We start from the raw sequence: 27960 nt of genomic DNA, 5'->3' as shown, positions 1-27960 counted from the left end.
CAATGGAGGGATAACCTGCTGCAAACACCCAGCAATGTGAGTGTGGTTAGGCGCCATTTAAAACTTTGTAATTTTGTGTTTTAATTGGGATTTTAATGTTTTAAATTTAGATTCTTATTGTTAGTGTAGTGATGTTTTTATATGATGTTACCTGCTCTGAGCCAGCTTCGGCTGGAGAGGGCAGGTTATAAAACAAAAAATAAATAAATAAATAAAATAAATCCTGATGTTTCCTTGAAAGTGTCACTCTTTGCTTTAGCAGCTAAGAAAATCCAACCTAAAGCTGTTTTTAATCAAGGAACTTAACATATTTAAATACTAGCTTCTTGGGGGTCAGACTGTTTTACAGTTATTTCAATGTTATTTTATGTTATTTTAATGTTATTGTAATGTTTTGTATGGTGGATTGTGATGGCCTTCGGCCGCAGACAATAAACTTTATCACTGTCACTAATAATGGAAAAGTTTGAAATATTGTGAGAATTACCAAAATGTGACACAAAGACATGAAGTGAGCACATGTTGTTTGAAAAATGGCACCGCTAGACTTCCTTGAAAACGCAATGTATGTGAGGCGCAATAAAGCAAAGCACAATAAAATGAGGTATGTTACCAGTATGATTTTTTAATTAACTTGCAAAACAATTTGATACTGTATGGATATGCTTTACAAAGATACTGCGCTTTAGCTTATGCGTCTTCTTTAGTTAACGCTTAAATAAAATTCTCAAGATTTAATTTACATTAGTAAATTATTTATGTCTTCCATCACAGATCTGCTTATTCGCTGACACTGGCAAAATCTATTAAAGTTACCAATGTTATAGTGGTTTGGCAAGGCACCAGAACATGACTTCACCTTCGCTAATATTAAATCTTAAAGCAAAAGACTGCTTTTAATGTACAATACAAAGCCTGATCTGAAGAACAATTAAAATTATGTACAGCTGGTTTGGCAGGCTAGGTTAATGTACATGTTCTTTCCTTATGTGTCTGCATTTGTCAGTTGTGTGAATTCACCTGGTCTACTCACGGCACAGGAATAGGCATTGGATGCCTTTGTGTGGGGAAAGGTTTGTGTGAATCAGCACTCATGCATATAGCTTTATATAGCTTTACATGTATCTGTCCCATGAAGGCCAGGTGAGCATACAAAACAAAATAATCCCCCCTTTCTGAACTGCATGCACACCTGCATCAAACTGCTTGGCTTGGAAGCAGGAGCACAGACACAGCCAAGACGCAAATATTGGGAGAAGAACAATCCAGGAAGATCCCCCAAGGGATCTGCCCTTTTACTACACGATGCCCTCATTTTCATAGCTAGTCATGCCAGCAAACTGACATTAAGTTGAACTGACATGGCAATGCTATTATTAGTATTTGTTATTAATGTGTGTTATGCAGCAGGTGCTCAACCTCAAAACAAAAACCTACACTTTCACAATATTTTCTGCCTGCATCAGATATCTTAAAGCATTGAGGCTGTTAACTGTCAAACAACTGATGATTAAAATTATGAGTCTAAAAGCCTCAGAGGAAAGTACTCAAGCAACAATTAAAAACCTAGCGGGTATTTGATATAATGCTGTGCTTTGCATGCTTCAAGGTGCTGGAAAAATCTGCTTCAGGTTATATTTGGCATTCTCCATTCACTGAACCGTGTGCACGGGCTCACTTCATATCATCATATCATTGCTTAATTCTAAAGAACACATTTCCAAATAAATAACCCTTAGAGTTTTAACCGCTGTCAAATCCATATATTTGCATTGTACACTGAACCTGTGAAAGAAATGCAGAACAGAAAAAGGAGAAAAATTCACCCTGGATGGTAACATTAGAAAATCAAAACAAGACTAATGCAAAGTATACCAGGGTCGTGTCATGGAGGCAGGCAATGGCAAACCACCTATGAATGTCTGTTGCCTTGAAAACCCCACCAGGGTTTGCCATAAGTCAAGTCAAGTCAAGTTTTATTTCGATACAATATCAGCTCTAGGTAAAAATCAAATGCCATAAGTCAGATGTGACTTGATGGCAAAAAAGGGGGGGGGGAGATGACAAAAAAGAGATTGTATATTTTTTGACAGTAATGAGATTATTTTTCAGATATGAGGCCTTCCACATCATTATATGATATGCTATTGCAATTCTGTACTGTAATGGTAAATGAGCACCTGCAGTTTAAGATATTTAAATATATTGGATATTTGTACTCTCCAGCCTTGACTATAACTTCTATGTACATAAAAGGTCATACAAATCTGACTTCTGAAATTAAAATTTATGACAGCTACTGACAACGTACTTTCCCTGCATATAAGTAATTCACTTTTCAGAGTAAAATGAAATGTGAAATGTATTAATTTACCTAAACTTGTCTAAATAATGTTACATTATAATGTAAAGCTCTTACCTGGAACTCTTAAACACTAAATAGAGTTACACCCTTATAAGAATGATGAACTCAATTGCACTGTCAATCTCTAGTTTCTCATATGTTACGATTATGTTAAAAATGTGAGAGTTTAGACTGGTATCTGAAAGGCTACCTGTATGTCATACTAAGTTAGTAATGCTGTGATTCCAGAATTCAGAGAATGTTGAATCACTAGGAAAGGTAATACGGCTTTAAACTGTCCAATGAGCTGAACTCACAACCAGACCTTCTACCTTATGGATGTTACACATTTTACACATTTTCTGACCACTAGTGCACTACTTTCAGTTGTCATGTTTCCTTAAGAGTGTCTTCACATAATATTCTCAAACAGCAGTCACTTTCTCCATTAATACAATACTTTACTTCTGTATATATGGTCAGCTCGATGGCCAAGAGGACAGTGCAGAAATGTTTTATTCCTTTAATTATTTACTGAAGTAACTACTGGTATTTGAGTATGATCTTGTAACATGGAATATGAAGCAGCAGACACTGGAAGCAATACAGAAAGATGTAGAAGAACAGGGCTGTATTGGCTTCTTCATAGTCATGGACTTCGACTATATCACTATACTGAACAAATATCGAAGCCATAGATATAACTGATCACTAATAGTGCACAATGTTATATAACTTGTTGAAGAGTCTTCAGTCACTGGCACAATAGCCACAATGACTGTGGTGGAATTTTTTTTTCTACCTATCATCTGCAGTGTTTTGCCTGTTTTGTTTGCATGATAAACCAGATTGGCCTTTTCAAGAAGCAGTAATAGTTTATGGTGTTTAAAATATGCGGTCCAAGTCACTTCATTCACAACCCATTGGCACTAGAGCCATTGTTGTCTACAGTGTCAATGTGTATCTGGAGAGTTATAATACATGGGCTATTAAAAGAGTTCCTGTTATGATACTATTATATTCCACAATGTATGAATTATTGACAGGATAGATAATAATGGATGGATGCTGCTGCTGCTGCAGTAGCTAACAAAAATCTCAAACAGAATCCTTAATCCATGAAAAATATACCCAATTGACCAACACATCTCCCAGAGCAGTACCAATATAAAGTAGTGGAAAGAGTATAGATTTCTGTTAGTCTCCAAACTGGACACCAAATTCAAGTTTCATAGAAGAGTAAATAAAATACTATATAAAAGTATATATTGTCTTTTAAATTTTTCTACCTAAAATTATTAATGGCATAGAATTAAATTGAGCTGAATTTACTACTGAGTCACAGAGTTAGTAACTGAGGACAGAAATATCAGTTTTTCTGATTTTATGTGGTTCTGTATTCTTATGCCTTATTGTGGTTGTTATTCAACTGTCCATATTTTAAAAAAGATCACAGACTCCATGGCAAAATATTTCTAAGTAACTCATGCTGTGTAACTATAAGTACAGTAAAAGCTTTATTATCGCCAGATATTGGGGAATAGGATTGCCAATCAAATGTGCTAGGTAATAGAGCTTAATACTGAAGACAGTCAAGGACCCAATGCTACAGTTGTGCATCAACTGGCTCTGGCCTTCTCCTCTTTCAAAGTGGAATTTCTAGGTTATTTTCAAGACTACACATTATCTTTTGTGTTCTTTGCTTGCTGATGGCATATTGAAAGTCATATTGTGTGAAGCTGCAGAGGGTGAAGAAGGAGAAGAAGAGTTGGTTTTTATATGCCTACTTTCTCTGCCACTTAAGGGAGAATCAAACCGGCTTACAATCACCTTCCCTTCCCCTCCCCACAACAGACACCTTGTGAGGTAGGTGAGGCTGAGAGAGAGTGACTTGCCCAAGGTCACCCAGCTGGCTTCGTGTGTAGGAGTGGAGAAACACATCCAATTCACCAGATTAGCCTCCGATGCTCATGTGGAGGAGTGGGGAATCAAGCCCGGTTCTCCAGATCAGATTCCACCGCTCCAAACCACCATTCTTAACTACTACACCACACTGGCTCTCCAGCACCCTAGGCCCTCCTCCTCTGTTTCCTCTTTAGACAGAAGACACCAGGGGAAGGCAGAGCTATCTTGCCCAGCATGCCACACTCGCAGCTTATCTCAGGCTAGGCTGCAGCCTCACTGGTCCCACTGTGCTGCATAGCATCCTAAATGGCGTCATGTTTGCAGGTGCTCTCATAGCAAGATATGGTGCTTGCAAAAGGCTCACTTCCTTTGCCAACTTTGCCAGGAGCTTCAGCACTGAAGGATCAGTAGCAGTGCCTGCAAAATGCACAGCTTCCTGCTTCCTCATCATGAGTTTCAGTGCTGAGCAAGAGAGTGAGCCAGAGAATAAGCAAGAGAAGGCAGTGGGTCTTCTTTCCTTCTTCCACAGCAACTGGTAAGTATGGTTATAGGACTTCTGTTCCCAGGCAAGTGAAGCCCCCCCCCAACAGGAACTCCTGTGGTTTAGACTCCAAAAAGAGCCTCTTACCTAGTTGCCACAAACCTGGATCAAATGCTACTGTATGATACCAAAACAGGCCTGGGAAGTTAATCTGGATGCTCTCACAAGGGAGTAGAATGCTCCAAAAAGCACATTGTTTAAAGGCCTATTGTCCTCAGCCTCCAGAAGCTCCCCCACAACCAAGACTGATTGACTCAAGTTTGCTTGTTAATAACCTAAGACTAAACTATTCTCCTCACCTAGCCTAACCTGGCAATTTAGTCTCAAACCTAGGGAAAGTTGCTACTCAGACTTTTATAACAGCTGGAGCTGTTCTGCAGTCCCACTATCTCACCCCACCCAAAAACTCTCCTACCACTCCGAGTTAAGTCCCCCTGCCTCTTGACCTAATCTCATTGTGGATCCCAATCACATCCTAGACCCTATAAAGCAATGGTTCCCAACCTTTTTTTGACCAGGGACCACTAGGACTTTTTTGTTCAGTGCAGGAACCCCAAGGTTCAAAATAAAAATTCAGAGAATTTGAAAATAAACTTTAAAAACTGTTAGTTAAACATTAAACTTAGAATAATATTTGAATATATTTTTTATAATAGAGAACTTTTAATTGTAAATCAATGTGATTTTTGAGCTTGCATCCTTTTTACAAGCTGGGCAATTCTGGGGCTAATACTGTTGCTCAGAGCTACACAAATATCATCACTTGGTTCCAATCGATTTCTGGTCTTGTTCTTAATTATAAGCAAAGCAGAAAACCCTTGTTCGCATAAATAAGTTGTGGAGAAGAGAATAAGATATCGCAAGGCGAATCCCCGAACTGTAGGATATGAAATTGCTTTTTTACACCAGAACTCTTCAAGAGAAACTGATTCAAACGCATCCTTACAGTGCCTACCATTTTGGAATTCAATGAGCTCTTCCTGGATTTCTTCTGGATTTCTTCTGCAACCTCTTCAACAGAAATACCAAAAGGATTGCGAATCAGCTTTTGGGTATCTTTTGATTCTGTCTGGTTATATTCCAGGAAGTAACGATGGAATTCGGTGGAATTCATCGACCAGCATTTGCAGATGACTTCTGATGTTGTCTTGTATATTTGCGGTGATCATGTCATCTTTACTATCATGTCATCTTTACTATCATCAACCAGTGCTTTTAATGTCACAAACGCAGAATGCCTACCCATAATTGAAGTTTGCAAATAAAGGCACACAGTTTATCTTCAAACATAATGTTTCCCACACCTGCTAAATTTATGTTTCCAGAACCTTGCAACTGTAAGTTTAGTTTATTCAAATGTGAGAAAATATCCACAAGGTAAGCCAAATGCATCTGACTTTTCGAATCAGAAAACAGCTCTAGTAAATCTTTAATTTTCTTCTTGGCTAGAAACAGCTCAACCTCTTTTCTTAGTTCAAATAACCTTCCCAGCATATTGCCTTTCGATAGCCAACAAACTTTGGTGTGGAAGAGTCTCATGATCGGAGTCCATTTCAGTGCACAGTTTTTTAAAAAGGCGTGTATTTAAGGCGCTGCTTTTAATAACATTGACCAATTTTATGGCCATTTCCATGGTATTAACAAGGCTTTTAGGAAGAGTCTTGGAAGCTAACGCCTGACGATGTGTGAGACAATGAGTTGTTATTGCTGAAGGATTCTTCTGTTTTATTAATGTTGCTAGACTGGAGCGTGATCCTAACATGGCTGGAGCGCCATCTGTACAGAAGCCGGCGAGCTTTTCCCACATAATGCTATGTTTCTCAAAATACTCCGCTATTATATTCATGACGTCGATACCTTTTGACGTTGTTTCCAGTTTCCGCGAAATCAATAATTCCTCTTTAATAGTGTTGTCGTTGTCTAAAAAGTGGACAAATATGAGCAACTGACTGCAATTAGAAATGTCTGTCGATTCATCACACAGCAAAGCGAAACATGGCGAATTTTTCATTTTCGAAACAAGCTGCTCCTCGATGTCATTTGACATAATTTCAATTCGAGCTTTTACCGTGTTGTTCGATTTCTTGTATTTTCTTGTATTTTCTTTTTGGCTTCCATCCCTAAAACCTCTTCGACAGCTATCATCAAACAAGGTTTGACGAGTGTTTCTCCTATTGTGTGTGGTTGTGTGAGGCTTGCTTGCACCCTCCCCCGGCCTCCCTGCCCCCACATGTTCCTTACTTGTCGCATGCCGCTCCGAGTCACCACCGCACGCCGCCGCGCTCAGCGCCCACGAGCTGCCACCATGCCGCCCGCGTAAATATTAATTTATTATGGGTTTATAACTTTGTTTTGCGGACCCCTGGTTTAGTTCTCGTGGACCCCTGGGGGTCCAAGGACCCCTGGTTGGGAACCAGTGATACTATAAAGGGAGCCCATTGACTCCTTTCAACTTTCTAGTTAGCTTTGCTCCCTGGACCTTCCTACACTGAAAATACTAGATTCCAGCCCCCTCTAACCCTGCAGCTGGTTTTGTACCCAAGCTTCCTTTCCCAACTTCATATTTGGTTTGCTTCTGGACTTTTGCCCTTCTGCTGAACCTCTGAACCTTTCTTATGATGTTTTTCTCAAAGTAGTTTTTTTTACTAAATCAATCTCAATGCCCTCACATCTCCAGAATTGGGCAGAGAAATTGTAATAAAGAAAAGAAACTCCATTTGTAGAGTTTCTATGCTTTTTACAGGAAACTTCCCCCCAAACAGCACTTATTCTCCCACTTACCCAAATGGTACTGATTCACAATTGTCCCTTGCTTTAATAAAACTTTGGCTCCTTAAGAGGTACATGTAAAAAGTATCTAAAATTCTGAATGTTCGGAATTCCACACAAACATGAATTCTTCAGTCCTAAACATGCTTGTATACTTGGAAGAAAGTTCTGTTGAACTCAGTGGGGCTTACTTTTCGGTAAAGTAGACTTGTTCATAAAACATTACTCTAAATAGTCAATGATTCAGCTTCTAAGTATTAGAAACTTGCACAAATTACCTCATATTCCTGGGAAAACTTCAAATTGTCATTAGCTTTCAGCCTTTCAATGTGATCTGCGAGTTCCAAAATAGGTATTGGTGGGTGGCTAGCCATACCTGTTAAAGAACAGAGAAACAAAAATAATTTAAAAATGATGACAGAGGAGACCTGAATCCCAGACTTAGAAAAGACAGCAGTTAGAATGGCTAGAAATGTGTAAATAGTAAAGATGTCATAAGGTGAAAGAAGCAGGCAGTTTAGTCACTCAAAGCAAGACATGCTCTGGAGAGATGAACTTTGAAGCCAAATTTCCAAAACATTAAAATTTAAAAAAAAAATCACCAAGCATATTCCCAAAGCTAACATTCCTATTGTAAAAGAAAAATTATTATGCCAAGACTTAATGAATTTAGCTAGGTGGGGAAAAATGAGACAGTTAGACCTGATGTTAACCTTTGCTTTGACTAATGATTCTTGTCATATCAAACCCCTTGTTCTGTGCTGTATGAAATGGAAACTGTGCTGGAATTAGGTGAACAAAAGGTGCTGGGGGAGAACCCATTTAAAGAAATCTAAAGAGTAAATAATAGTATTGACATAAAATAAAGTGACATGAGGGAAACTAACTTGAGGGATGAAGGTTACCAGAGATACTCGAACCTGTAAAAGGAAATGGTAAGCATGAATAAAAAAGGAAGAAAAGAAAAATAAACTATTATTTAAGCAAATTAAAACAAAAAATGAAACGTCCAGAAATAAGTGTGTTTTGAATGCTGGGGGGCTGGCTAATATGAGTTGTCTAAATAAGATGAGGGGGCAACCTAATGATTGTTTTAATATTTTACAAAGTTTAAGACATTCACATGCAATTATGGATTGCCAGAGTAACATGCACACTGCTTACAGATAACAGTCAATAAAGACAAGATTAGACATCAGACATTTTGAGCTTCAAAAATGTTTTCACTAGTAGCAGATTGTAGAGGCAGGGGTTGTACAGAGTCAGTTCATCTGAACAACAACATCTGGCTTATCCTAGTACGTCTGAAGAGATCTCAACCCCAGTCCCTTTATCAACCCCCAGAAATTACCTACAATCTACTTCAGGTGTAAACATCTTTGTCAACCAATGAAAAAATAGTGAATACAAACAAGGCTTAAAGAAGGGGTGGGAAAGAGATGGGGAAAGGATAGGGCAAGGGAGAAGGAGAGACAGAAGGAAAAAGAAAAGGAGAGTGAAGATGTGGGGTCAACCAGCATGACCTGCCAGCTGCAGGTTTTAGTAAGCCCACTCTTGATGGAGCTTTCTTGTAAACCAATCAATATGGATGGGTTTCTACCCACCAAAATGTTTTCCATTTATTATTTATGCTCATGCCTATAATATACACAGAAATGGCTAGAAATTTTTGAACTAGTGAACCCCATGATGTTTGAAATTCTAAAACAAAACCATGACTAAAAGGAAGGAGGGGAGCTCAAACTGGAAGCCACATTTTCCCACTGTGTAGTTTATTTTACCACCATGAATTTGAAGGGCATACTTTCAGAAAGCTAGCTTGCAATTTGCTGCAGCACAGCTTCATATGACCTGGAAATGACAATATGATTCATTCATCAAATGCTTTTGTTACATTTTTACCTAGCTTGAAAAACCCCATAAGGAAGGACCAGCAGGATATACTTAAAATCTTATTTATGGCACAAAAAATACTATTGTGTACTATCGTGTAGCCAAAGTATTTACATACACAATAGTCTTTTGATTGTGTGGTCTGCAAATTTATATTGTAAGATCCAGTGAACCAGAGAAAGCATAAAGGCATTGTAGAAACAATTTATTGCAAGGAAAAGTTATTCAAGCTAGTAATATTTGTTACGTGAAATAATTTTTGTCTCCCATTTGATCAAATGCAACATTTAAGTTGACAGAAGGTTTTTAAAAAAATTGTTAGTAGAAACCAAATTGATCTGATCCAGATCGAGCACCCCAGTGAAATCTATAAAGTAAATAAAGCACAAGAAAATGCTAGGCGTATTTAGACATGGAAGCTGAATGATGGAACATCTAAAACAGTGACTGAACAGAGAAAATAATAGAGACAAAGATGTTTAGACCTTTTCGAGCGAATCGTGGGAGAGAGTTATTATCATATAAGGACTGAGTGGTAGTTTGGCTAGAGAGGGAGGACACAGAGCCAATCAGGGAGGCGTAGGGGACTGAATTACTGCTCAAAGCTGTAAAAAGTAAAGCCAATTGGAAATGGGAAACAAATTAGTAAGCAATAGAAGACCATCATAATCAGTCAGTTATACAAAGACAAATGTATAATATTGCATGCACAATCTTTCTTTGCACTCAGTATGGGAAGAATAGGCTTAAATGAATCCCTCCCCCTCGTTTCATCTCTGGGGAGACATTTCATCCTAACAGACTAAAGTGACTCAAAGACTGTAGTTGAAATTTCCTTACTTCCATCAATTTGAAGCATTCTTGTGTGTTTAATATAGTTAGCGCAGTTAGTTTCAAATATGCTCAACATGTGAATGTTCCTTGCTTAGAATCCTCTCATAAATATATCAATGTCTACATTTTAGAACAAAATTAGTAAAAATAAAATTAAAAAGCCAGAGCATCAATTTTCATACAGAAGCTCATTAAGGTAAGCTTCACGCTAACACTCATGATCACTTAAAACAAGACACTTATCCTGTGGTTCTTATTTTTATGGCATAACTTAAGACAGCAATCAGTTTGAGCTAAAATGAGATACTAGTATTAGAAACTTATAACTCATTTCTGCCTGAAACTTGCAAAGAAACAGTATGAATAATGTGAACAAGATGGACACAGCAGATTATGTCCCCAAACATCATGTTCTTATGTGTGTGTGTTAAGTGCCGTCAAGTCGCTTCCGACTCATGGTGACCCTATGAATCAAAATGTCCTATCTTTGACAGCCTTGCTCAGATCTTGCAAATTGAAGGCTGTGGCTTCCTTTATTGAGTCAATCCATCTCTTGTTGGGTCTTCCTCTTTTCCTGCTGCCCTCAGCTTTTCCTAGCATGACTGTCTTTTCCAGTGACTCTTGTCATCTCATGACGTGACCAAAATACGATAGCCTCAGTTTAGTCATTTTAGCTTTTAGGGTCAGTTCAGGCTTGATTTGATCTATAACCCACTGATTTGTTTTTTTGGCAGTCCACGGTATCCGTAACTCTCCTCCAACACCACATTTCAAAGGAATCTATTTTCTTCCTATCAGCTTTCTTCACTGTCCAGCTTTCACACCCATACATAGTAATAGAGAATAGGATGGCCTGAATTAATCTAGTCTTGGTGGCCAGTGACCAAGGCCATGTTCTTATGCTACAGCAAAATTTGTAACTTCAGGAATATAGACTGATTAATTAAATTGTTGTGCACCTTGACCCTCTGTTAGAAGAGGAAGAGGCAACCAACCATTATGGTTTTCTGCTACTCTCTGCCTTTAGACTACATTCCCTTGCCAAACAGGGTATGTAAAAAAAAAAAAAAAAAAGGAAACTTAAGGTGTGCATTGGGGAACATAAACATAATATCTTACATAAAGAAATAGGTGCACTATTTGTACAACATTTTTTAGAACATAATCATCCCCCAACTGATTTCTTCTTTTGGGCTATATATAGATCTGATAGCTAGAATGATAAGATTCTTCTTAGAAGGGAAGCAGAGTGGATTCTTAAGTTTACAACCTTGGTACCACATAAATTAAATGAAAACATTTCCTGGCTGGCTTTAATTATATAAATGCAGAGTGAGAACATAACTTTTTTCTCAAAGTTCATTTAGTGGGAGCACTGCTGCTTTTATATTCCATAGGTCAGTATATATTTTTGGTTTAAAAAGGTTTATTTACTCTATTGTTTTTTCTTTGTCTCTTTGCTCCAATTGGTGCGGCCCTTCATTTTCCCCTCAGATAAAATTTGGCAAAAAAATTCTTTCTGGTATATGGATCCATCTAAGAAGTGTACATTGGTAGGAACGTACACATGGAAACAAAATCTGATTCTCAGCATCAAAACACATAATATTCAAGCTGCATCTTAAATTGGGTCTTTTGCAAATACTAGTAATTGTGCGGATAAGGTTGCACTTCCCTTTCATATTTCTTCACTTTCTTAGTGACAGACTGGTTGTATTTTTGTGGTATTTAAACTGAATTAATTTAGCTCTGGAATATTTTAGAGATTTTCTTATTTTATTTTGTTTGAAAACCCCAGTTTCTAACATGAGTTCCCATTATGGTATAAATAAATTTTAAAAAATTCCCATGGGATTTTCAGGCACTGTAGCTGAAAAAATTCTTTTTGAATGCTGCTGTTACCTATTTTTATTAGTGGTGTTTCTGATTATGTTGTTTGTTGCATCACTATTTAGACTCAACTGAGACAAAAGGAGTCAATTTTTATAGTAATATTCCTATCATGGTATTCATGTAAGTAACATCCTTACTGAAAAACAATGAAATGTCCAAGATGCATGACTCTATGGGCTTGTTCACATATGTGGAGTCTGCTCCCCTTCTCTAAGCAGCCTCTCCTATGCACAGAACAACACAAAGAAACCTTGGCATGATGTGGATTGTACACATTTACAATGATATTAAGTATATCTCTGACTGGGGAAATAGTTCTCTCAGCTGGTGCTATCACTGTTGGCTCTGCAAGTTGTACCTGTAAATAGCCTGGTCCACACTAGGGTTACTCCAAATGATCCCATTCACTGGAGAGGATCATGTAGAAAAAACAAAGCTGGATTATATGTGGTTGACAGTTCAGAAATAATCATATTTAATGTAGGTATGCTACTTTGGTATTAGTATAAAAGGGATTTTTCTTTTAAAAGAGCAGTAAATCTTGATTATGAATTTTCTCAGAGTTTTGTGTTTAGAACACCTTTGAGAACATTCTTTAATTATTAAGGCCTACACTTAACTGGAATTCTGCACATTTATTGCATTTGGTGTATAAAATGCTTCTTCTGAAGCACATGCAAGTTCCAGGGATGTTGTTGAACAGAAATTGAAATGCTTTATAATAGTACACTTAGAACATAAAAGTCTTTATTTATTGTGGTTACTAAGATTCAAGAACCAAATAAATTTTAAGTGTTTTTTTTAAACACTTATAGAATGAAAATATAACTGCAGTTATAGAATGAAAATATAACTGCAGAACTTGAAAACTAATCCTTTTTGGGATTGCGCAGATATTGCAATGTGTCCAGCTTTGTTCACAGCATTAAGAAAATCTTCATGAACACATTCGTCCAACTTGCTTGAGAAGCAATCTTACCTTTGTGCACCCTGGACCACCATTCTGGTTGAGTATCCTGCCTTAGGGCAGGATTTTAGTATAAATATAGCCTCAAGTGGCCACAGTAGAGGGCTGCCATTTACACAAAATGTAAGCTCTACACCTGGTGTGAAGTCCTTTCCCCCCTTCCCCTTTTGCAGCTGCCATTCCAGACCCTCATTCTGCAGGAAGGTAACTATAGCCCGCTTGGGAAACTCAAACCTTTACTTTCTTAGCTCTGTGTGTGTTGGGAATTGTTTTTGTCTGGGTGTTTTACCCTATTTTATGATTTTTAATAAAACCCTTAAAATTCATAAAAGCCTCGTTATTGGGTTGCTCTCCATCTGGCTCGCTAACCTGTGGTGGAAATGGTCAAAAGGTCTCCACGCCAGCCTCTTGCATAGCTCTATCTAATCTCCAGCTAATTTCCCCCAATAAAGGAGACCCCTGGATTGGCATTACAGTGGAAGCAGTCCAGCTAAGAGGGGGAGGGCCCCCACACGCACCATCGCCATTTCAGGCTTACCCCACAAGCACCAGCATTGCCATGGGGATGCTCTAGCACTCTTTCCAAAAAAAATTATCATTTCCATAGTTTTGGAGGAATGTGCTGGAGTGTCCCACATGATGCTGGTGCTTCTAGGATAAAACCGGAAGTGACATCATCATGCCATATGCGCGCAAGACCCCACCCCTCACCCTGCACCCACTAAGCTCCTGCTAAAGTTAAGGGGGGAAAGAAATATATTCCTCAATTCTTTAAATATACGCTGTGGTGGGAAATGGGCATTTTTGTCAGTATAAAGAACAAAGGATTGGTACTTATTCAAGGCGATTAATCTAGAAAATGGCAGTGTACTGCCTGTATACCGGGAAAAAAAAGGTTTGAGGGTTTTTTTGCAATCCATTTACTTTTTGGAATTCCTAGACACACCCCTCCAATATAATGGAGTCATTTCAAGTTTTTGCTCCAAATTATGCCAGCACTGCAGTCCCTGCCCCAAACTGCTCCCAGGCTGCAGCCTGGAAACCCTAGAACAAAGCTCGACCTGAAAACTTTGTACTCTGTTCCACCCCAGACTTGCTTCCATCATCATGCAACAATGGAAATCCAGCTCAAATCTGCAGGAACAGACAAGGTATGAATCACCTTTAACTCTCCCTCTTTTGGGGATACTTACCATGCCTTATCTACACGCACAAGGGAAGTTTAAAAAAAGTTCTATGTAGGGTTGCCAGGCAATGGAAGGGTTGTGGGGAAACACCACCAGAAAAATTAAAATGAAAAATAAAGCTTTGTGTACTTATGGAAAGGTTTTACCACAAAGTTCCCAGAGATTGGAAAGCTACTCAGAAGTGACAAAGCATAGCTCTAGGAATTGCTGGAAACTAGGTAAAACTGGAAATCCTTACCATGGAGTTTCTGATTATTTCTAAAGTTACCCTTTAGCTGTAGGAATTGCCCGGACCTCCATGGTAAGAACTTCCTGTAAGTAGACAAGGCCTTAGTCTTCTTTTTAATTTTTCATTCACTGCCACATCAAGCACCAGTGGACAACAGGATCTGGGCAGGGGAATCCCTGCCCCCACCAGGGGCTTGGCAGCCCTTTCTATGTAACTGCAAAGTATTATTATGGATTGGTCTTAAATGGATGATTTTGCTGCTGATAATAAGGTGTTTTATGCATGGTCGCTTTAACCTCCTTTATTCCACATTTCAGCCAGGATAAATTTTTCAGTATGCAAGATATCTCATTCCTTGGAAGTTCAACACTGTTTTGACCCAAAACGAACCTGGCTTTTCCCATTCCTCTTCTGGCCCAAATTAAACCGTTAATCCTGGCTCATTCCGGAGTCACAGAGCATACATACTCTGTTCTTGGGTTGAGCTTCCCCATGCCATCACGCCCCACCCTTTCCCAACCCCTCCTCAAAGTAGCATGCCTATGGTTAAACAGGGGAATTGGCAGCCAATTCACAGCCAATCACAAAGCACAGCCAATCACAGCCAATCAAGTGCTTCCTGCTACCTCGGAGCTCTTTCTGAGAAAAAGAAAGGCTTTTTAAAAACAAGGTTTGGATTTCTCCCCCCCCCTTCTTTTATGTAGCTCCATTTTTTGTTTTTTGTTCTTAAAATGCTTTTTTGTGTGGCAGTTGGGTTTGGGGGGAAGGAAATCTTCTCTCACGGGGAGCACTGCGAAGGAAGCCAATTACAGAGCAGCATTTAAAGGGGAGGGACTTGATTTGAGCTTGGGAGACTGTTTTTCTGTATTCATGGCTCGATTAGCACACAGTTTCATCCCTGATCATTCAAGCCAATGCATACAGTTTTCCCCAACCCGGGTTACTTTAATGTGCGATGAACCAAGTCAAAGCAGGGAGATCCAATCCATAAATAACAGACCTAAGTGCAATTATCATCTGAATCCGGTTGAATGCCTCCCTTACATTACCTATCCTCTGTAGTCAATAACAATTAAACTATTGATTTAGAATGGCCTCCCCTTCATTTCCCTCAATATCTCTTCCAAACACACAATTATATACACAGTCTTTAAAAATTCTGCAACCTGGGTCAGACTCTGCATGTTTTAAAGCCACACACACATATTCTCCCTTGTTTCCTGGGTAACACTAGTACATTTACAACAGATAGGGCTGTGAAAGTGAACATCTCTCTGTGGTTTCTTTAATGATGCTAGGTCAAAGGAGGGAAACTACTCATTATACAGAGATATGTGGAACTAAACTTACAAACAAATAACTTTTTCAGAAACAGCTGCTAAATCCTTAAATGGCTCAGTTGAAAGGTAACTTAAGGTTGCCACTTCCAAGTGGAGCCTGGAGATCTCTGGGCTTTACAACTGATTTCAAGATGACAGAGATCAGTTCCTCTGGAGAAAATGGCTGCTTTCGAGGGTGGGCCCTGAGGTCCTTCCTCTCCCCAAACCCCACCTCTCAAATCTGCAGGAACTTCCTAGCCCAGAGTTGCCATTATCACCATCACTTTTCTTACTTACTGTTCTTAGGGAGAATTCATAACATCTTATAAGTCTCAGGAGATCTTTTATTAATTAATTTATTTACATAATTGGTATCCTGTCTTTTCACCCAAACAGGGCCCTCCAGGGGGTGAACAAAAAGACATTAAAGTCCACTTTAAAAAAACAATACATAGATACACGCCTAGATACATATATAAAACAGCAATTAAAACAAACAGGAAGGAGGGTCGGTAAGGGAAAGCCAAGTGGCACAGCAAAATCTTCACCCACGGGTGGGAAGACAACGATAGAGGGTGACAGATGAATCTCCCTGGGTAGGGAATTCCACAGTTTTGGTGCTACCACTCAGAAGGCCTTTTCTTGGGTTGCCACCCTTCTAGCCTCAGATGATGGGGCACCCAAAAGACAGTGCCCCAAAACACCGAAATGTTCAGGTAAATTCATATGGGAGTAGATGGTCCTTAAAGTATGTGAAATAGGTGCTGTGACATAGGGGTTTCATCTGAAAAGCCAGTTTGTAAGATTTGATCTTTGATGTTTGTTTCATACATGTGAGTCATCATCAGGGCTCAAGCATGGCAAGATGGGAATTGGGTGTACATTACTATGATCTGGGTAATCCAGGGTTTTTTGCCCCAGGCTGTGTCTGTTACTGTGATATACTCTACTTACGTCTTTCAGAAATAAAACAGATTTTTTTTCTTTCATAGTTCATGAGACTATAGGAATGGAATGGGAGTCTCTGTGTGTGTGTCTGTGTGTGTGGTGGGGGCAAGCTGCTAATCTGAATTGCTTGGGCCTGGTCCACAATTGATGTTTCAACCATGAAATGATAAACACACACAAAAACATGTCATGTCTAAACACAAACAAGGGTTTCATCATAACCAGAGCTAAAGATGGAAGCCTGGTAAACATTAACCATGATTAACAGTGGTGCTGTTGCAGCCTTGACCCATGCTAAAGGCTGGTGCTGGAAGGCCAGGTTACACTTGACCAGGTTGGAGTTGGAAGGAGGAAGAGCATGATTACAAATTGTCCCAGTAATGGAACTATAATTAAAGGAAGTGATGCATTATCTCTGCATTTGTCTATATTAAATATTAGCATATATAAAATTAATTTGTTGCAGCTCCCTATAATGAACCCAGCTGGAATAATGTTAACCTTATAAGAGTTTTTTTCAGACTAAAGTCTCTCCAGTAAATCCAAATAAGAAACACATTAAGTTCAACTAAAGGTGGGGCTGTGACTCACTGGTAGAACATTTACTTTACATGCAGAAGGTCCCAGGTTTAATTACCACCATCTCCAGTTAAAAGGATCAGGTAACAGGTGATGTGCAAGACCTCTGCCTGAGATCCTAGATAGCTGCTGCCAGTCCAGGCCCAGCTAGACACGATGGCTTCCCCAAGTCCACCACAAGTCCACTGCTGTCATTTTAGGGATGAAATTCCCTGTGTGTACAAATGCTGCAGGGGCCCAATCCTGGTCAGGACCGTAGCATGGGGGGAAGAGGGGCTACTGTTTTCAAGAGCCCAACCCCCCAGCATTTGGGCTATTGAAAACAGCACACAAGCAGAAAGAACAGGAGCCCCTCCCCCCATACCATGGTGCCAACAAGGAACTTCATCCCCCAAAAGGTGTCATCCCTGTGGTGGACTCAAGAATGCCATCATGTCCAGCTGAGCCCTCAGAGTAGACAATACTGACCACGATAGACCTATGGTTTAAATCAGTATAAGGCAGCTTCGTGTGTTCTCGTGAATGAACTCAATTAAATTCAGCATTCTATGTTTGACTTCTGTCATAGCAAAACAGTTCTACTTAGGGCAGACACTGACAATATGCAGCTTACAGAACTATAAACAAGAATACTTGGCAACAAGGATATTTGGCATCTTACCTGGAGTCTGAAAATTAAGGCGCCGCAGTTCTACTGGGTCTGTGGGATGGTGGGAAGGAATTTCCTTGCTGTTGGGTATACTGCTCTTTCTAGAGTCTGTCTCTGCCCTTTTCCTACATGGACAAAACAAACATGCTCATTAAAAAGATTACGCAAGACGTTAATAATTAATGAATGGAGATATATTTAAGCACTTGTACTATTTTGCCATAAATTTCTACAGCTTTTTAAAATGTGAATGGAAGCCCCAAATTCTGTAAAATCCATGAAAAACAACAATGCAATTAAAAACAAACAGCATAATGTTTATATAGACATGTAGTGTTTGAAATTAATATAAAACAATACGAAAGAAGTTTATAATATCATTTATAATAATAGGCTTGTTTGAAAAAAAGCTGGCTCAGTTCAAAATAATTATGCATGGCTAAATCCTATTAAAATTAATTCAAGCCTACTGTTAAATGCTAAAGTTTTATTGTTTTCTATGGGATTTAGTCATGCCTAACGTTTTGGTGAATGAGGCCAGTGACTACAATTTCAAAGTATGTGAAACATCCTTACAGATCTGGAACTTTTCCGGGATTGTGGAGGGCAGACTCACAGCCCATTCTTGAGCCGAAAGGATGAAAGTCCTTAGGCCAGGAAGGGGCTGCGCTGGCGTCCAGGCCCCCTGCCCTGGCCCCCATGCCACTTACGCCACCCAGGGTGGCACAGACACCGTCAGGGGGACACACAAGCCATCCTCCCAGCGCTGCCGCAGCAGTGCTACCCAGGGACACAGGCACAGCCTCATGCCGGCGTCTGAACAGCGCACCTCTGTGAGCCATCCTCCCAGGGGCATTCCTGGGCTGGTCCAGGGGAGAAGCCGCGTTTAGGCCTCCCAAGCACTTTCGGTCCGGGAATGCCCCCCTTGCCCTTACTTGCACTTACGCCCCCTTTTGAAGTGGCAAAGCCCCATGGAACCCTATGGAGCGGTTCCATGGGGCTTGCAAGTAAGGGCAAGGTTTCAGCTACAGTGTGTGGGGTGGCCTCCAGCCACCAGTGCAGCCTTCCCCCTCAGGAATGGGCTGCAAAACACTTTTTCTTTAGCAGCATTTCTTAGTTGAATCTTGGATTCCAGGTGGTGAAAACCTAATGCATTAATCAATAATGGACCAATTCCTCATATGCTGCATTTTCTGATTTTAGCACCATTCCAAGTGAGATCCTGGTATTCTACTCTTGTAAATCAATTTTATGATCGCTTGGAAAATGTTACAGAAAACAAATCTGAAAGACTGAATATATTTTTCACCAGTAGCCCCGAAATAAAAACATTTTATATGGGTATCTGACTTCTAAAGATATAAATTTCATTGCTGTGTTAAGGCATTCTCATTGTCAGCTGGGTTCATCTGTAGTGCAATCATATGCTTATTTAATTAGAAATGCCACTGTGTTCAATAGGGATAATTCCCAGGTTAGTATGCATAGGATTGCAGGCTTAGACTGGTACATTTTTTGTACTCTATTTCCCATTTCCCCTTTCCTGAGAAAAGAAAGCATGACTGTTTTTCATTTCTCACCTGTCAGGTTTACTACTCCATTATTATGCAGCAAAGAAGGGGAGAAAGAGGTTAAATGTTAGTTGGCCAATGACAACAGAGTAACAATGACAGTAGGAAACAGTGTTTTAGAATCAAAAGGAATAAGATATTCACATTTGGAAGTAACAGACAATGAAAGCACCTGATATTTGATAATAATAGAAAAATGGAGAATGCCATTTATATCCAAAGAAAGTTATTTATGGCTGAAGATAGCATTTTGGCTGGAAGGGAAGTTATATTTAAAAAGTTTCTTTTTCTTTAGACTATCTTGTAAAAAAATAATGTCTAAATCTATGGCATATCCGAAATCTATGGCATATATATCTTTTATGGATTATATTGGCAGGAGAAAAGCTTTTTGTATATTTGGATATAATATTATCCAACAAACATACTCTTTTAAAAAGTTAACAGTAAAAGTGTGAGATGCAGCTATAAAACTCTTGCATTTTTCACTAAGTGAAGTGTATTTTTATTTCACCTTATCTCCAAGGAGCTTAAGGTAGAATACATGGTTCTCCTCTCATCCATTTTATCCTCATAATAATCTTGTGAGGTCAGTTAGAAGAAAGGGCCAAGGTCACCCAGTAATTTCCTTCACAAGGGTAGATATGAACTCTAGCTCAACATGCTAACCACTACACACCACTCCTCACTGGCTCTTCACTTTTGCATATTTAAGTAACAGAAAGCAAAAATCAATCACTTTTAGTTGCCACATTAAAAGAAACAGCTCAAATATGCTTGGACTATGAAGATGGGGTTCACTAAAGGGGAAAAAACTCCCCCTGCTCTTCACAGAAGAAGGTTGGGTAAATTGTTTCCACATTCTAAAAATACACCATGCATGATTTTTTTCTCTATTTTTCATGTTTATATAGAATGCTATAAGGATTTTACTGTTGTCAGGAATTACCATATTACTTAGGACCACAAACAAAAACTTTAGAGGTATTCATCATGTCTCATTTCCCTCTCCCCTTTTGTTTCTTAAAAAACCAACCCCGTTTCTCATTTTATCCCCTGCTAGGAATATGTAAGTTATTATAGTTCAAAACTGAAGTGCCAATTTCTAAAGGAGTTCTTTGTTCCTTCCTGGTGTTTCAGAGACATTTCTTTTCTGTTTTTGCCTAAATTTGGCAAAACAGGGGTGTTTGTCTGATTTCTCCAATTTATTTCCATGTGCTGTAGTCTGAATTAATTTTGATGCTATTACTTTCTTCATTATTAAATTATAGAGGGAAAAGTTGCTGTAAACTTTTAGGCATTCTAACCCCATAATATTCTGATCTGGATGGCTCAGGCTAGCCTGATCTCGCCAGACCTCAAAAGCTAAGAGGGGTCAGCCCTGCTTAATATTTGGATGGGATACCACCAAGGAATACCAGGGTTGCTATGCTGAGGAAGGCAATTGCAAACCACCTCTGTTAGTGTCTTGCCTTGAAAACCCTACTGGGTTGCCATAAGTCAGTTGCATATGTAATGGGATCATAACATTCAAAACGTCTAAAGGTTGCCTTTCTTTCAAAACTATTTTGTAAACTTACCTTTTATAAAGCAGTATAGCTATAACAATACAGATGATAAACACAACTGCTAGAACTGGTCCTACAACCCAAATCAAGCCCTCTTCTTCATCTGTAATTGGCTGGGGATTAAGATCCACTGACACAACAGTTTCCGAATATGGGCTAGTTGCATACATGGTCTACAGGGAAATAAGATTCTTATTTAATGATACAGTAGAAAAGATTTTTTTAAAATGCTTCAAAACAGCTTTCTTGTGAAAGTGTAGTTGGGGATATTGAACTTCTTTTTTGTCCATAGTTTTTATTCCTGTAATTATCTTTGCACCAATTTCAATATTTAAGTACAGAAGGAACAGCCCAGATGGTGATTGTAAAACACAGTGATAATTGTAAAAACAAGCTAAAGAAAGCTTCCCCTTTGCAATCAAACAGACAAAATTCTCACAAAAGAAGAGCCACCAAGCCTTTGACTTGGATTAACGAAACTCAACAGGCTTAGACCAGCACAAATATGTGGCAGGTTTAAGAGCCAATTAAGAATGTCTACTGCGCCTTTCCACAATTCTCATTCCATGACTGCTTAATTATTTCTTAAGCTGTATTACACGCAGTTAAAACAACTGAAACATAAAGGCTCATAAGAAAGTGATGAATTACATAAGAGGAAAAATATATACAACTCATTATTTAGATCACCTCAGGAATTCTACTTGTTACATTATTTTTAACTTTATTGCATTTCACTGATAAAATCAGTGACAAATTACTGTAGTTAAAGAAGCTAGCTAAGAATGTCCTTAATTAGTTCTCTTTTTCCAAAGATGTTTGGCAATGAGTACCACTGTCTGAGCAATATGTCTCTAGGCAAGAGAGGACCCTTCTAAAAAAAAGGCACAGTAAAAAGATATGACCATGAACTTCAGAACTCATTAATAGTGACCAGTGATTCATAGAATCATAGAGTTGGAAGGGACCACCTGGGTCATCAAGTCTAACCCCTTGCATAATGCAGGAAATTCACAACTGCCTCCCCCCCCCACACCCCCAGTGACCCCTACTCCATGCTCAGAAGATTCCAAGAAACAAAGTTTAGAACTTGAATGGGATACAAACAATGATGATTATGATGATGAAAACAATCTTAAAATGTACACATTCAGACATGAGGGTGAAGTCAATATGTAATGGGATCAGTAGGATGCCAGGCATGGCCTGGCAACCAGATAGAGATGGGGGGCATGGGGGAGCTGCTGTCAACAACATCATGATGTCACCTTCAGGGAAAACCCAGGAGTGATATCAGTCCTCTCTAGGAATCACCAGATTCCTAGTGAGGATTGACACCACTTCCGGGTACTTCTCAGAAATGACATCATGCCATTTGGCCAACACCCATTTTTTTGTTTAGGGTATATACACACTTAATACATAAGGTAAAGTATACACATATTCTGCAAATATACACTGCTTACTCTTCCAAAATTGGCAGAGAGAGCAATGATTATATATATCTGTGTACATATCACCTCTGAACCAGATAATAACACATGAAAGGAAAGTTGGAGTGTCCAGCCTGGGGGTAATCTCACTGTCCTATTGTAAATTAATTCAATAATGTATTGAAATGTATATTTTGGTATATTTATATTAACAATAAAAGAGCTATAAATAGTACCGGTAATTAAAAACTCCCTGAAATTCATGAGAGCGAATCCATTACCTGGGTGTACAAAATTATCTGCAAGTGATAGAACTCCTAAATTTAATCTGTTTTTTTGTTAGTGTAACGACCGTATATACTCACGTATAAGCCGAGTTTTTCAGCCCAAAAAAAAGGGCTGAAAAAAGCCAACTTGGCTTATACGGTAGGGGAGGGGGAGGGGGAGAGAGGGGGAACTTACCACCGCTGCCGGCCCGCGTGCCTTCCCTGCGGCCTGGGAGCGGCCAGCGGGGCCTTCCTGTGCACAGGCAGGCCCCACGGCTGCCGCCGGCCCGCGCGCCTTCCCTGCCGCCGCCTCCAGCTGATCAGTGGGTCTCGTCCTCCCAGTGAGTAAGGGGTTCAGGGGCTCTTCTCCCTCCCCCCTAGGGTGGTGCTGGGGTTGTGGTGGGTGTGGAGGGCCCGGGAGGCTGGGCGGGAGGGCGAACTGGGGCAGGGGCATTGTGTAAGCCGACCCTCGGCTTATACGCGGGTGCCTAATTTTGTCCCATTTTTGGGGTGAAATTAGGCACCTCGGCTTATACGCGGGTCGGCTTATACATGAGTATATATGGTATTTATCCCTGTGAATTCAGAGTCTGATTTTCATCCAGTTAAGTAACAATGAGTAAAAGTCACATGAGGAAAAAAGAGAGCAAAGGGGAAGAAAGAGGGAAGAAAAATATGGAAAGTGTTGTGTGTTGAATATACACATATTGGTATTTATCCTTATACAAGACTACTAAGGTATAAGAATTTACAAAAAGAACCTTTAACAAGAGAATTTGACCCCTAACCTGGTGAAGCCACTGAAAATAAGTACAGATTTTTGAAAAGAACCATTTTACACATTACATAACTCAACTTACAGAAGATAATAAAATACAACAGGAATGTCAAAGAAATACGTTCTAGGAACAAATCAACAACTTAAAACCTGCAGTCAACTTACAGATTCTGAATGTTCCATAACAGCTAAAATAAAGACAACATATTCTTGACCATTTTGGAGCTGCTTGTTCTCAAAGCCACCATACTGTTTCTTATCCCCCAGGGTGAACTCAGTAGGAAGTACTTCAAAGTGTGCTGCAATATATGGCTTTAAAACTGCTTCTCTCCCCAAACGAATGCTTCTGCGTTTCCGTGCTATCTCCTTAAGTAGCTTTAGGGCAGGTAGAAAAAAAGAGTAGAGAAAGAGAAAGGAACAACAGAAAGATTGCTGTAAACGACAAGACTTTAACTTATTGATGGGCTGATGGGAAAAAACAGTCGAAGAATGTACAAAAGTACAATTTATTTTAATTGTTTGACAAACCTACACTAAATCCTATCACTTGTTATGACAGTAAGCTACAATTAACACAATTCAGTGTTTAACTAATACTATCTTTATGCTAATTTTAAAAACTGCAACCAAATGTAGACCACCAATGTACAACTGGCTATGAAATTGCAGTCCCTATTTCTACACAAGAAGCTAAGTCATTATTTATTTGACGATAGCATTTGAGGCATCATATACCAATGACAGACAATGCAATTCTCTTTTTTTCATCAAATGAATGTTTTGTAGCCAGAAATGCTGGCAAAATAATTTTAAGTGTCAATATATGAAAAAATCTATGGATCTTAAATCATGTTAACTTGTCCAAGGACAGACAATTAACCCATAGTTAAAGCAAGACTGAAATCCAGTTCTCCCTGGTTGAAATATATCTCATTATATGTGTCTCACATATCAAATAACCAATGGAAATATTCATACTGCAGTTTTATGTTCTATAGTTCTTCCTTTCCCAGCTGAAATTATACCTTATATTTATTTGTGCTGGTCTACGACCGTAACAACAATAAACTGAACTAACTAACTTATATTTATCTTTTTATATTTTTCCTATGATCAATAAAATTCTCTGTACCATGAACACATGAACACATGAAACTGCCTTATACTGAATCAGACCCTTGGTCCATTAAAGTCAGTATTGTCTACTCAGACTGGCAGCGGCTCTTCAGGGTCTCAGGCAGAGGTCTTTCACTTCACCTACTTGCCTAGACCCTTTTTTAATTGAAGATGCTGGGGGTTGAACCTGGGACCTTCTGCATGCAAAGTAGATGCTCTACCACTGAGCCACGGCCCCTCCCCTGAGCCATGGCCCCTCCCCTACCAGAATATACTGATGACTGAAAAAGGGAAAATGACTGAAAAAAGAAAAATGTGTGATTTAATTTTATGGGTGATGGCAGTGAGGATATTATTCTTTCTATACCTGAACCATGATCAATAAATCAGGAACAACATGCAGGATTACATGTTCACAATTCCAGATTTCACTCCTACAATGGACTCCACCTTTCCTTCTAACTTGATGTAATACTTGCCCTGATATTAATCATGGTTAACCCTTAATCTCAAAACTGATTACCTATCCTGGTTTACAATTTAGCCTAGTTAGGGAGGAGAGAGATCGCCGTCCAGTCATAGCTGACTTATGGCGACTCCATAGGCTTTTCAAGGCGAGAAATGTTCAGAGGTGGTTTTCCATTGCCTGCCTCTGCATCATGACCCTGGTATTCCTTGGAGGTCTCCCATCCAAATACTAGCCAGGGCTGACCCTGCTTAGCTTCTGAGATCTGAGAGATCAGACCAGCTTGGGGCTATCCAGGTCAGGTAGGAATAGCCACTGTTAATGTCAGTCACATATCTAAGTCTAAACTTAGCCCCAGAGTGTGGATCAAAAATAGGCACAATGTGGCCAGGTATGGAAAGGGGAAGGAAAAATAGCCCAAATCTAAAGGGAAAGAAACACCCCAAGAGATTAACGGCTTTGAAATACCCATAGGTACATCACAACTTCAACAAAATGTTGACCAAGATCCAAGTGATTATTATAGGGTTTCCCAGTAATATCACACACAAGGCTTTCTAAATGTAGAAGTGGTGGAAGGAAGAGATAAAGGGGAGGCAGGGGAAACGGTGATTGGTAAAGGGAGAAGCAGCACTGAAAAGAAGGTGGGGAAGGGAGAAGTAGGCAGTGGGAGAAGGGAGATAGTGGAAGTGACAGGGTTGGCAGAAGAGGGAGAATGCAGCAGCAGAAATGGTAGGGATGAAGATAATGAGGGAGTTAGGGAGAAAGGGAGAAAACAGAGGTAGTGAGACAACTGGGGGGTTGAGCAAGAGGAAAAGAAGCAAGGACCAGCCAGGAGTGGGATACTATTTCGCTTCCCATGCATGTTCTTGTGTGTCCCTCTCTTGTACAAATGTAACAAGCAACCATAATGATGGGCAGTAGAAATTAGCAAAAAAGATGCAAAGACAGGAGAAGGGAAGAAAGAAATCCATCACTCCATATATGAACCCTTATTTATGGTTATAGTAATAGAAGCATGATGTCAGCAGAGTGACTTCTTGTGCTTAGTTCACTAGAACATATTCAGAATTGAACTGTTAATGCCAAGTAGCTTGGCATGACGCATCTTCTGCAGAATGTCATACTAGAAAGCATATTTAAGACGGTAAATTCTGATTCTGTTAACAAAGTGTTAAAATGCTAGGCCAACATTTCTGATTGAGTATGGTATATGGCCTTCCTCTGAAACTCATAGGACACAGAAAATATATATTCTAGAACATAAATAAATGTGAGTGCATGTGTGTAGACAAGTGTGTGAGAGACAGATGACAGAAATCTCGTCTACATCATGTAATCCGCATGAATGAATAGACCTTAAGTGCATCCCTTCCTTCATTCATATTTTAGATATAGATGATGCTGTTGTCATAGATAATCAACATCACGTTCACTCTTTGAGGTATTTTTCCCTGATCAAGGTTAGTTTGAATTAGCTTACCAAAGAAGCTATAAAAAAAATTGCTCACAAATACCACTTGAATTCAGATCATAATACAGTCTCCTTATTCATGCAGCTTTCATCATATTTAGAAACACATTTTATGTTACTCACAGCCAGATCTCAAATATTCTAAATGTTGTTAAGTCTCACCGAGTTCAATGGTATTTACTTTCCAGAAAATCTATTTAGAATATAACTTATTCTTTTTTTTGAATTTTAGTTTTTTATTATCCTATAATTTCTCTCACTTCATGAAATATTCTGTTTCCAAAATGGGAAGCAACATCACATAGGCACCACATTTGATAACGATAACCTAGATAATGACATACTGTCTAATATTTGACTGAAGAAATACTGTAACTGTGGCTGATTTTCAAAGTCATAATATGCCAGGCAATGAAAAACTTTCAGTGTTGCTTCCTACCGCTTTCTTCAATACACATATATACTTTTTTAAAAAAGAAAGAAGGAAGGAAGAAAAGAAAGAAGGAAGGAAGAAAAGAAAGAAAGAAGGAAGGAAAGAAAGAAAGAAGGAAGGAAAGAAAGAAAGAAGGAAAGAAAGAAGGAAGGAAGGAAGGAAAGAAGGAAGGAAGGAAAGAAAGGGAGGCTTCCCCTCCCCAACACACACACACCCCTCATGGGGATCTCTCTCTCTCCGCCCCCCCGGGCCACCCAGCAGCCCAGGATCATGCATACACACTCATGCACGTGACAGGGGGAAGCACCCCCTCCCCCGCACGGGGATCTCTCTCTCTCACACACACACACACACAAATGCAAGCATGCCGACCGGGAAGAACGGAGCACGGGGACGGCTGGGCGGGGACCCTCCGGATGTGGCACGACTAGTGCACAGGCCAGGGGGAATGTAGTACGGGGAAAGTTAGGTGGGGACCCTCTGGCGGCAGAGCGGCAAGTAGGAAGAACGGAGCACGGGGGGTTGGGTTGGGCGGGAACCTTCTGGCGGCAGCGCGGCAAGCACGGGGGGCGGGAAGAACAGAGCACGGGGAGGGCTCAGCGGGGACCTCCAGTGGTGGCACGACTAGCGTGCGGGCCAGCGGGAATGGAGCACGGGGAGGGTTGGGCGCGGCAAGCACACAGGGGGAGGGGAAAAGAATGGAGACGGGAGCTTTGGCCACCCGGGGAACTTTAAGCCGCGGCGTGGCAAGCTCACGGGGCGGGGGGGGGAGAAGGAGGCAGGAGCTTTGGCCGCCCC

The 27960-nt window shown here is 39.7% G+C and overlaps 1 protein-coding gene across 11 annotated transcripts in view; it reads right to left on the bottom strand.

Annotated features, from left to right (window-relative positions):
- The window catches only part of LOC130477124 (receptor-type tyrosine-protein phosphatase delta), a 619168-nt gene that overhangs the window by 131191 nt on the left and 460017 nt on the right, over positions 1 to 27960 (bottom strand). For 6 of the 11 annotated variants that reach the window (XM_056849118.1, XM_056849120.1, XM_056849121.1 and 3 more), the window contains 4 exons: positions 23839 to 24048; positions 21209 to 21369; positions 18070 to 18182; positions 7838 to 7935 (listed from right to left, as the gene is read on the bottom strand). In XM_056849118.1, coding sequence (XP_056705096.1) covers positions 7838 to 7935; positions 18070 to 18182; positions 21209 to 21369; positions 23839 to 24048 — 582 coding nt within the window. Of the gene's footprint in view, positions 1 to 7837; positions 7936 to 9937; positions 10058 to 18069; positions 18183 to 19637; positions 19653 to 21208; positions 21370 to 23838; positions 24049 to 27960 lie in introns of all 11 variants that reach the window. The other 5 variants (XM_056849116.1, XM_056849117.1, XM_056849124.1 and 2 more) reach the window with 2 other exon arrangements.

This window comes from Euleptes europaea, chromosome 4, assembly GCF_029931775.1.
Source record: "Euleptes europaea isolate rEulEur1 chromosome 4, rEulEur1.hap1, whole genome shotgun sequence".
Classification (NCBI taxonomy): Eukaryota; Metazoa; Chordata; class Lepidosauria; order Squamata; family Sphaerodactylidae; genus Euleptes; species Euleptes europaea.
The sequence above is the reverse complement of the archived record's forward strand: the minus strand, read 5'-3'. Positions and strand labels throughout refer to the sequence as shown.